We start from the raw sequence: 12,163 nt of genomic DNA, 5'->3' as shown, positions 1-12,163 counted from the left end.
CGTGTCCGACTCTTTGCAACCCCATGAATCGCACCACGCCAGGCCTCCCTGTCCATCACCATCCCCCGGAGTTCACCCAGACTCACGTCCATCGAGTCCGCGAAGCCATCCAGTCATCTCATCCTCGGTCGTCCCCTTTTCCTCCTGCTCCCAATCCCTCCCAGCATCAGAGTCTTTTCCAATGAGTCAACTCATCGCATGAGGTGGCCAAAGTACTGGAGTTTCAGCTTTAGCATTGTTCCTTCCAAAGAAATCCCAGGGCTGATCTCCTTCAGAATGGACTGGTTGGATCTCTTTACAGTTCAAGGGACTCTCAAGAGTCTTCTCCAACACCACAGTTCAAACGCATCAATTCTTCGGCACTCAGCCTTCTTCACAGTCCAACTCTCACATCCATACATGACCACAAGAAAAACCATAGCCTTGACTAGACGGACCTTAGTCGGCAAAGTAATGTCAGGATTAATCACCACCAATAACAGATTAAGAAGAGGGCTAAAGAAAGGACCACTGAGGACACCAAAAATTAAGGAGCAAATGGATGTAGAGAATGCAGCAAAGTTCTAAAAAATAATGAGAGCCTAATGCTGCACTCAATATGCCAGCAAATTTGGAAAAGTCAGCAGTGGCCACAGGACTGGAAAAGGTCAGTTTTCATTCCAATCCCAAAGAAAGGCAATGCCAAAGAATGCTCAAACTACCGCACAATTGCACTCATCTCATGCTAGTAAAGTAATGCTCAAAATTCTCCAAGCCAGGCTTCAGCAATATGTGAACCGTGAACTTCCTGATGTTCAAGCTGCTTTTAGAAAAGGCAGAGGAACCAGAAATCAAATTGCCAACATCCGATGGATCATGGAAAAAGCAAGAGAGTTCCGAAAAACATCTATTTCTACTTTATTGACTACGCCAAAGCCTTTCTTCATAAGAAACTGTGGAAGATTCTGACAGAGATGGGAATACCAGACCACATGACTTGCCTCTTGAGAAATCTGTATGCAGGTCAGGAAGCAACAGTTAGAACTGGACATGGAACAACAGACTGGTTCCAAATAGGAAAAGGAGTACGTCAAGGCTGTATATTGTCACTCTGCTTATTTAACTTCTATACAGAGTACATCATGAGAAACGCTGGACTGGAAGAAACACAAGCTGGAATCAAGATTGCCGGGAGAAATATCAATCACCTCAGATATGCAGATGACACCACCCTTATGGCAGAAAGTGAAGAGAACTAAAAAGCCTCTTGATGAAAGTGAAAGAGGAGAGTGAAAAAGTTGGCTTAAAGCTCAATACTCAGAAAATGAAGATCATGGCATCTGGTCCCATCACTTCATGGGAAATAGATGGGGAAACAGTGTCAGACTTTATTTTGGGGGGCTCCAAAATCACTGCAGATGGTGACTGCAGCCATGAAATTAAAAGACGCTTACTCCTTGGAAGAAAAGTTATGACCAACCTAGACAGCATATTCAAAAGCAGAGACATTACTTTGCCGACTAAGGTCCATCTACTCAAGGCTATGGTTTTTCCAGTAGTCATGTATGGATGTGAGAGTTGGACTGTGAAGAAGGCTGAGCGCCGAAGAACTGATGCTTTTGAACTGTGGTGTTGGAGAAGACTCTCCCTTGGACTGCAAGAGATCCAACCAGTCCATTCTGAAGGAGATCAGCCCTGGGATTTCTTTGGAAGGAATGATGCTAAAGCGGAAACTCCAGTACTTTGGCCACCTCATGAGAAGAGCTGACTCATTGGAAAAGACTCTGATGCTGGGAGGGATTGGGGGCAGGAGGAGAAGGGGACGACAGAGGATGAGATGGCTGGATGGCATCACTGACTCGATGGACGTGAGTCTGAGTGAACTCCGGGAGTTGGTGATGGACAGGGAGGCCTGGCGTGGTGCGATTCATGGGGTCGCAAAGAGTCGGACACTACTGAGCGACTGAACTGTACTGAACTGAATGCTATTAAGAAACCAACAAAAGAATTTTTCAGAGGGAATGATCTGCAATGACAAATGTAATACAGATGTACAAAACAGATACATTAGACTGGGCATTAGATCTCTCTAGAAATTTTACTGAACTAATAGAGTACTGAAACCAATTTGTGGTTGTTTGACTGAATAAAGAGAAGTAGAGACAGTGAGAATATACAACTAAAATCCCCTCATTTCCAGTAAATATTTTTTCCAATACTCATTCAATGCCAATCATAGGCCAGGCTTTGTGCTAGACATCCTAACCATACTCTGCCCAAATACCCTATTCTCAAGAGACCTGACTTGACTAAACCCTCCTTCAGCTGTCTTTCCCACCTCCAAATTCCTCATATATTTAATAATAAACATCAGTAAGTTTCAACTGGCTGAATAAATAAACCATATACCTATTTTTACAGAGCCCAATAAAGACTAAGAGAGTTTTAGTATATGTCTTTTATAAATATGTGATAAATTTTCCTATTACAAGGGATCTTTGAATAGTCTTTGAACTAACAATTTCCATTACTTAAATTAATGATGGTATTCAATGGAATTCTTAAAAGACACAGGTCAACTTACACTCCCTCCTGCAAAAAATTCAAACAAAAAAACTATCCCTGAGGGTCCTCCCATCAACCTTTTGTTACCCTAAGTCTCTGAAAGAAAAATCTATAATATTCTTTTCCTATAAATTCTACTAATTACAAATGAGCAAACGGTATACTGTTGTCTATGATACTAAAAAACTCATTCCAACACCAAAAAAATGACTTATAGTTTTTCTTTGTGATGATTTGTTAACAGTCTTATATATGTGTATATATATAATTTAGCCACACCAAGTTAGTTGCATCATGCAGAATCTTCTTTTTTTTTAAGTTGTGTATGCAGGATCTTTGGGGCTTTTTTTTTTCTTTCTTTCTTTTGGTCATGGCTTGTGGAATCTTTAGATGCAGCATGCTCACCCTTAGATGAGGCTCATCAATAGTTCCCTGACCAGAGATCAAACCTGGATCCATGGCATTGGGATCACAGAGTCTTGGCTACTGGACCACCAGGGAAGTCCTTATTTTTAATCCTACTAATAATTCATTTAGTCAACAGATTACTGAGTTCCTCCAGTATGTCACCCTCTAGAACAAGAAAGGGCTGGGCCCTCTCTTCATAATAGGAGAGACAAAATTTTTAAATGTAACACAATTGGGTAAGTATTTCAATAGTATGAGGATACATAGTTAAAAGACCAAGGGTAAATTTTGTTGCTTTTGTTGTCTTTTTCTTTTAAACTTTGGAGTGGAGATAGGAATGGGAGGGGATGGCAGGTAGGGTCGGGAAGGCTCTCTGAAGAATGAATGTCTTCTGAGTGGAATTCTAAGAAATGATAGAGTACAATAGGTAGAGTATAAGACTAGAACAAGGAGGTAAGAATACTTCCATCGGAAGCCGTCTATGGGGTCGCACAGAGTCTGACACGATTGAAGCAACTTAGCAGCAGCCGTCTTAAGACAAGAGGAGCATGGCACGTAGGGAATTCAACAAAAGCCAACATGGCCAGATCAAAGAGAGTGAAGAGAAGTGAAGTCGCTCAGTCGTGTCTGACTCTTTGCGACCCCATGGACTGTAGCCCACCAGGCTCCTAGGTCCATGGGATTTTCTAGGCATAAATACTGGAGTGGGTTGCCATTTCCTTCTCCAGGGGATCTTCCTGACTCAAGGATCGAACCCGGGTCTCCCGCATTATAGGCAGACACTTTACCGTCCAAGCTACCGGGGAACCGGGTGAGTAGCTTAAGATAAGGCTGGAGACACATGCAGGAGCCAGATCATTTTTTTAATATATGTTATTTAATAGTTTAAAAGCACCTCAACATATTTTTTCCCTTTTGCTCAACAAACCTGTGAAGTAATTTGCTCATCTAAGTAAGTATGTCACTCATCTTTAGAATGTCCAGAACGTAAGGTCTAAGCTACTCAGTTAAATCACCTCGACTGCATCTACTCATTTCCTATGCGTCTACACATGATATTATCATCTAAGAAATTTATGTTGAACATACCTTCAAAATAGCACTTTCAAAAAAACCATGAACTATTTGAAACATTTTTCAAAAGCATTAAAAAAATATAAATCCTCACACAAGCCTTTTAAAACTACGTTTTTACAAGTCTATCTTTCTCCATCAGATTATGAGCTCCCTAAAGGTAGGGACTGTGTGTTACTTAATTTAGTATCATCAAGATCTAGCACTAAGAACTTAATACTTTAATATAATAGATTGCCCAGTACAGGTAGAAACACGGTGGTTCACAGTATGCTAGAGGCCACAAAATCAATAATAAATCACTGAATTAGTTCCAAGACAAAGGAATTTTGCCTTTTCACATTATTGTTTGCAACTTTCAATATTGGAGAGATTTACTCGACACTGAACAACCAATACAATTCTCAGTCCACGCGTTATCAGGCGTTTTTTAATAAAATATTTTAAATAAATAACATCATTTAAATATCCGAACAAACAAGCTACTGAAGTCTACTGTGAAACGCTGGATATATAAATTTCAATTACACAAATTCCATGCCTTAGAGAAACTCAAGGTTCTTTTCTTAAGCATGCACGCCTCCCACTCAGGATTTTAAGAAGCGAAAATCTCTTTCAGAATTGGTTCAAAGTTTGACTGCTTCCAAATTCAAAGATAAACTCCACCTCATTAAAAGAGAACTTATTTCACCTTCACAAAAGGAATTACTGGCAGGGAATAAGAAGCAAGTTGGGTCGTGTGTGTAAATTCGTCTTGAGGCGAGTGGGACAGGGGATCATTTTAAAAGGGGGGAAATCAGAAACCCAGTTTTGAAGAGAGAAGGGAATGTAAACTGGCAGGGGAAAGAATCAGATATGTTTACGGGTTTTCCACACACTTTACTACACAGAGTATCTGAAAGACCTTTACAGGCCCTGGATTTCTCGGCGGCAAAGACACTTCAGCGGGCAGCTATCCCGCCTCCTCCGCGCCGCCCAGCAGCCACAGGAAAAGTGTGACAGCCGCAGATCCCGGTTGTCTTATAGAGGAAGCTGCCCTTGGCCGCTAGATGGGCGCGGTGGTAGGCCGGTTGGTCAGTCTACCGACCCAAGCGGTGAGGACCACCGCAGACTTCAGTCAAACCACCTCCACCTCAGCCAACTACCTCAGCTATCACCTCAGCTCGGCCGGACCAGAGCCGAAGAGAGATCGGAGAATCCAGGTCTCCGAGGACAGCAGGTACTCCCGAGCCGCTTCCTGCGGCTTTCGGTCTCTCCGCGGCCACCCCGCCCGCAGTTACCTTCCCAAGTGACATCGTACAGCTCTGACACCTTCGCCATCTTCTCAGAACCAGGAGGCGGCTGGGTGAGGGGGCGGGGAGACGTGGTCACGCGACAAGATACCAAGCTTTGGCGAATTACGACACCATTTCTCATTGGCCGAAGGAGCGAAGGGGGCGGGATCCGTTGCGCACTTGCACGCGGCTCTGACTAAGGGCAGTCGGGGAACTGGGCGGAGCGAGCTGGGCGGCGCGCGGCGCGCTGGGACTGTGAGGAAACCCTGGCGGAGCCGCTGGAGCCGTCTTGGCTTGAGGTGTGTGTTTTACCATGACTTAACAAAAGCTGGATTGTTTTCTTTCTTCTTCTTTTTTTTGTTATGTATGCCATCCCTGGTTTTTCATTTTTTTCTACAGGGGTGCTTCATTCAGTTCAGTTCAGTTCACTTCATTCTCCTCTCCCTAATCAGTACCTTATTCTCTTCATGACCTGCTGCAGCGCAGCATTCAGTTCGAATCTCTCATCTGTGCCCAACTTTACTCCTTCAGTGATTTGCCTTCGATTTCTTTTTTAATGTTCGGCAAAACTAATACACTTCAAAACAAATGTTCTTTAAATCTGTTTGAGGAACTAAGCAGGGTTCTGTGTTTGCACAATATGCCCCTGTGGCCGAGGACTTAATGTTCACACGAAGGGCATCGTGCCGAGCTAAACCTTTAGTTGACGCTCCCCGTGCGTCACTGTCTGCTTGCTTGCCACTCTAGATTTGAAACTCCATAGAAGCAGTCGATATAATGATTATAAGGAAATATGAATGAATATACAAATCAAATGAGACCTTCACAGCCCCTCCACTTCGCACCTCCTCTTTAATCGCATGGGGGAACCTCCAGGCTAATTGCTTTCAGGAAACCTTTGAACCTGGCGCTAGGGGAAAAAAAAAATGTCTGCTTTGGAAGCAAAATAATTGAGGGTCATAAGCGGATATTTGGGCTTCCCTGGTGACTCAGACCGTAAAGAGTTTGCGTGCAATGCAAGAGACCCGAGTTGAATCCCTGGGTCAGGAAGATAGATCCCCTGGAGAAGGGAATAGAAACCCACTCCAGTATTCTCGCCTGGAGAAGCCCATGGACAGAGGAGACTGGCGGGCAACAGTCCGTGGGGTTGCAAAGAGTCAGACACGACTAAGTGACTAACTCTTATGACATAAGCGTATGTTTAGTATTTGAACCAATGAGAACATAAAAATGTAAAGGGGAAATACATAAAGAGAAGAAAGAAGGCTAGAAATCTCTGCATGAAAGATATAGTTGAAGGCCAGTGAAGAAGAAACAGTCAAGATATGAGAAAAAAGGAAAACAGAGTCCTATCCCATATGCCAAAGGAATAGTTAAAAAAAGAAACCTGTCACTGGCACCTGCTCAAGGGAAGTTGCAAAAGGATAGAAAAGACTACTAAATTTATAAACTTGATTTAAATTCTGAATGAGATTCACTCTCTCCAGACCAGACCTTTTAAAAAAGGCTTCATTCAAAAAATTAAGAATTCCAGGCTCCATCATTTAGTAGCTGCTTGACTTTCAGTGTATGTATTTTTGAATATAAGAGTTGCTCAGATATAAAGAGAGGCTACTCATCAATATAAAAAAAATATCTACTTGAGTTGTTATCAAGATTAAAAGAGATACTGCATGACACTCAGGGAAGTAACAGTCCTGTGGCTATAAATAGTATCTATATACTGATGCCCAAATGTACAAATCCAGCAGTCCTTACTTCTGCCCCAAAACCCAGTTTTACTTTCTTGACATATCCACTTAGATAACTAGTATGTATCTCAAATTTAACATCTCCCAAGCAGAAGTCTGTATTCCTGCCATCATGGCCCCCATCAGAATTGGTAGAATATCCACATAGTTTCACAAACTAAAATTCTAGCAACCTCTTTATATCAAGTCTGTTAGCAGATCCTGTATTGTGTGCTTCCAAATCCATCTTTTTTTTTTTTTTGTCTCCACTGCTACTACCTTAATTGATGCTAAGAACATCACTCACCTGAATGAGTGTCATAGTCTCCTAACCTCCTTAGCTTCATTGTTGCTGTATAAATCTATTTTCTATACAGTAGTCCTCCTGGTCTTTTAAAAGAAAAAAAAAAAAAAAACAGAAAAAGTCCTTTGCTTACCGTTCTCAAATGGCTCCCCACCAGCAACAAAAATATACTCTATAAACATTTTACCATGGTTTGTAGGGTTTTACTCAATGCAGCTCCTTCCTACATCTCTTCCTTCATATCTTACTATTCTCTTTTCACTAGATCCCAACCATTTTCATCTATTTCTATTTCTCAAACACATCAAATTCCTGTCTGCTTTGGGTCTGGCATTTACCCAGAGGGCATGAAAGCCCAAGGAGTTGTCTTTGAATGACTTAGAATGGGTATAACAAGACCCTGATGCTGGGAAAGATTGAAGGCAGGAGGAGAAGGGGATGACTGAGGATGAAATGTTTGGATGGCGTCACCGACTTGATGGAAATGAGTTTGAGCACGCTCTGGGAATTGGTGATGGACAGGGAAGCCTGGTGTGTTGCAGTCCATGTGGTCACAAAGAGTCGAACATGACTGAGCAACTGAACTAATAACAAATACATCTAATTGAGGGATAAATATTTTCCACTCCCTTTAACTAAATGCCCTTGTAGCCAGCTACTGTTGTCTGTCAGGCAATAAACTATGTGACATAAGGTTATAAGAAATCAGTAGAGTTTTTGAGCTGTAAACTAGAATAATTTCATTTTAGATTTATAAGGAACTTGTGATTCTTTTGGAAACCGTATGTCAAACATTTTTGCCTGGATCTTACATTAAGGAATACATTTTACATCACACAGTATGCATATAGATATTTAAAACTGAAACAGCATTTGCACACTAGCTTTTTAATGTGTCTTGACATATATTGGGGCTTCCCAGGTGGCTCAGTGGTTAAGAACCCGCCTGCCAATGCAGGAGACAGAAGAGACGCTGGTTTGATACCTGGGTTGGGAAGATCCCCTGAAGGAGGGTATGACAATCCACTTCAGTATTCTTGCCTGGAGAATCCCATGGACAGAGGAGCTTGGCAGGCCACAGTCCATAGGGTCACAATGAGTTGGACATGGCTGAAATAACTTAGCATGAATGCAAGTCCTCTATATTTTCTATTCAAATTGAATAAATTCCATTTTATTTTATAAAAATATTTGTTATGACCCAGTAATAGGGTAAGAACCCATATTTTGAAAATCACTAATGGACATTGTTCATGTTTCCTAATCTGAGGTCCTGAAATTAAATTATTTGCTCAAGTTCTTGCTACTAGTAGATAACAAAGATGAGAAATTCATAGGGAAGAGATGAGTTATTTGGTTCATAGATGAAAGATGAAATATTTACAGGAAAAAATGTTTGTCACCAGTAGTACTCTCTGAAGTGAGGAAAGTGACTCTTCATACTTAAGGACATCTCAGATGTCCAATAAAACTTGCTTTCCTCAGACATACTTGGGAGAAAACGCATGTCAGTAACAAAACTTCTGTATTCTTTTTTAACATTTTATAATGTAATTATAAATAAAAAGAAATATCTTCCATAGATAAAACCATAACCTTGGAAACATGAACATCAAGCATACTTTCTATAAATCTACCTTTACAAATGTTTTCCAAGTTCTACCTTTCATCTTTCCATTCCTTTGAAAAAGTTTTCATTCATGCATATTAAAAATTTTAATCCAGTTTATCTGATTGAACAGCTGCCTGGTATTGGTAACAAATATCAGGAAACTATCCAAGCAGACAAATATTAGATTATGCCATGTCCAACACCATGGGAAGTACTGTTTCATTTAATGCTTTCAACAGCAGAAGAAAAAGGGACATGTATGTGATCTATTACATGCTTTTCAAAATATGAACCTATCATATGATTGTCATTTTTTTTCCTACAAAATCATGTTTGAATAGTTAAAATATCAACACAATAGAATGAGTTAGGGTTAGAAAGGAATAAGTTTGAATAAGCTCATATTTTCTTTGAGATAGGATAAACTTTGATTATTTATCAAGCCAGATTGCCCCACAAAGTGCTTTAGAAGGCTTCTTTTTTATGATCATGGTTTGCTTAATTAATGTCTTCAGACATTATGAAAGACTAAAGCAACTTCTTAATAAGTTTTATGACATTTATAAAATGTACATTAACAGGACAAAGCATAATACCATTGTAATTCATTTTTGCAGTATTCAACATAGTCATCAAATCTTTTATTTAGAATCTATTATCTGCTTTGTTCTGTCTTAATCAAAGTGAATTCAAATATTCTACATCATGAAGCATAGTTTATAACCTCAATTTACTACTCTGACAATTATCTATCAAAGTAAATTAGTCTTAATGCAACTCTCATATAAAATTTATTGTAGCTTTTGAATTATGTTCCTGTTTCTAATTAGTGAATAATAACATAACCACAATCCCTTTGTATTTAAGGGAAACTACTACTTGTTTCATCTTGACAATAGATTCTTACTGTGACATGTTCATAGTTGGAAGAAAGTTTTCCTTAGAGTTTTATTTACCAAATCCAGATTACTATAGAGTTGTTTTAGGAACCTTCTGAACCTTGTTTTTTATTACATTTTTTGAAAGTTATGTAATTTAATACATTCCCACAAAACCCAAGAGCCTATGCCTTCTTTATTGGCACATCCACAGCATTTAGGCACCTCTCGTTTTTCCAAGTTTGCCATCATTTACAATATGTGTGCTTTAAAATTTGCCAGCTATTCATTTCACATATAATTACATTATTTAAAAAAAAAACAAAGGAGAATCTCTGGGAAACACTTCCAGTGAAATCACTTTGGCCCTTTCACAGTAGAATTCACAGACTGATAATTAACCCTTTGTGCCATGGTTGTAAGAATAAAGAGCAAAGCACATCCAGAAAGAGTACACCTAGAATTTCTCCCACATGGGCAATAAATTAGAGCTATTTCTTTTTGAGATTTATAACTATACTTAAAACTCCACTTTTTCAAATGATATTTATTTAATTTCCCCAAAGTGCATTTTCAGTTCTGCTACACACGTACATCTGTGCATATGTGACAGTTCTTTTGCAAAAATATGTTTTCTTAAATATTCCTTTGGGTATCAAACATCTGGGACTCTCTATGTACTATCACTGTGACCTGGGGGTCTCTGGAGCCCATCTAGACTTCACTTTCTACAATATAACTATAACTGAATTCTTTACTTGAAAGATATTCTTGAGAGTATTTTTCACTAAACAAAAGTCACACAAAAATATACTAAATATTAACTTATTTTATAGTAACATATTATATTGTTGCATATGTAATTTTCATTTTTCAACCATCCCTCTCTTTGGTGGTTTGGTAGCATCACTTTAGCCACAAGTGGCTAAGTTATTTGCTCAAACCTGTATCTTACCCTGTCACTAAGCCACAAGGTCATCTTTACTGGCCATCTTTTGCTTTTTAAGATCATGCTGACCAGTCTTGGCTAAAGTTGGCTTTTAACCACACTGGACATAATGTGGCCCTACTTCAGATCATAAATCATGTGCTTTTTTTTTTTTTCATATAGGAGGGTTTATTTAGTCAAATTCATGGATTTATGTAAGAAAGAGACTGGTTTCCTGGCAGAACATCTCTAAGAAAACTGCCCACTCTAAATCCATTCTGCCAACCTATCCAGCACCACCTCATTCCTGAGGAAACAGCATAATGTCAACTTTTTAAAACTTTATGTAACATAATTTTCTAAATTGTACTTACAATTTTTTATCTTAAAACTGTGAAGTAAGGAACAATATAGGTATGCTCCCAAAGCTGCCATTTAGTTCAGATTGTTCCCACCTGACTAGAAATTCTCTCAGCATTGTAATATTTAGCCTCCTATGTTCATCATGTTTCTATCATTATTTCTTTTGCATCTTTTAATAATCGGCATGAACATTTGTCATGTGGGTGGGGTGGGAGCAGGGACAGGCAAAGCAGGAATGATTTCATCTGATGCAATTTTTCTAGCAATAGCAAGATTATGGAATATTAAATATAACCTCAATCTAATCATGAGAAAACATCAGTCAAACCCAAACTGAGAGCCGTTCTATAAAAATAACAGATGGTGCTCATCAGGGATTGGCAGTGGCATTACATATAGCTCTTCAGAACTTTTAGACAAATTATTGATTTTAAGCACTCACTGATAGATTCTAATGTCATATACTTAGTGGAATTAAGGGTATAGATTTAGGTTTATGAAAGAATCCCCGAAGTAGTTTTATTAGTTATAAATTTTGAACTGAAGAGGATGTGGAGCTCCTTTACATTCTAGGTAATAGCAGCAGATTCTTTGCTAACATACATGTACATCGCTCTCTTCTACACAACTTGTTGAGTTTTTATCCCAGGTGGAGGTATATAAGTTAAGTAATTTGAACAAGTTATTTTAACTTCATTGAACACTAGTTTCCTCATATGTTAAATGAGCATAATAATATTTAATAATTAATGAGAATTTTCCCTGATGGCTCAGTGATAAAGGAACCACCTGCAGTGCAGGAGACCTGGCTTCAATCCCTGGGTTGGGAGGAAAAGGGAATGGCTACCTACTCCAATATTCTTGCCTGGAGAATCCCATGACAGAGGAGTCTGGAAGGCTGCAGTCCATGGGGTCACAGAGTCAGACACTACTGAGTGACTAACACACACACAAGTAATAAACAAAAAATTCCTCATGCAACTCTAGCATATGGCATAATAATACTCTTAGTGTTATATACAAGTTATTGAGTACTTACATATGAGGC

At 39.3% G+C, this 12,163-nt stretch overlaps 1 protein-coding gene across 2 annotated transcripts in view; it reads right to left on the bottom strand.

The window, feature by feature from the left end:
• The window catches only part of LOC120860681 (ER membrane protein complex subunit 2), a 52,185-nt gene extending 46,743 nt beyond the window's left edge, over positions 1-5,442 (bottom strand). The window contains exon 1 of one of the 2 annotated variants that reach the window (XM_040236432.1): positions 5,307-5,442. In XM_040236432.1, coding sequence (XP_040092366.1) covers positions 5,307-5,442 — 136 coding nt within the window. The remainder of the gene's footprint in view (positions 1-5,306) is intronic. The other variant, XM_040236433.1, reaches the window with a different exon arrangement.
• Positions 5,443-12,163: the final 6,721 nt, after the last annotated feature.

The sequence above is a fragment of the Oryx dammah genome, unplaced genomic scaffold, assembly GCF_014754425.2.
Source record: "Oryx dammah isolate SB20612 unplaced genomic scaffold, SCBI_Odam_1.1 HiC_scaffold_11163, whole genome shotgun sequence".
In the NCBI taxonomy this organism is placed as follows: Eukaryota; Metazoa; Chordata; class Mammalia; order Artiodactyla; family Bovidae; genus Oryx; species Oryx dammah.
The sequence above is the reverse complement of the archived record's forward strand: the minus strand, read 5'-3'. Positions and strand labels throughout refer to the sequence as shown.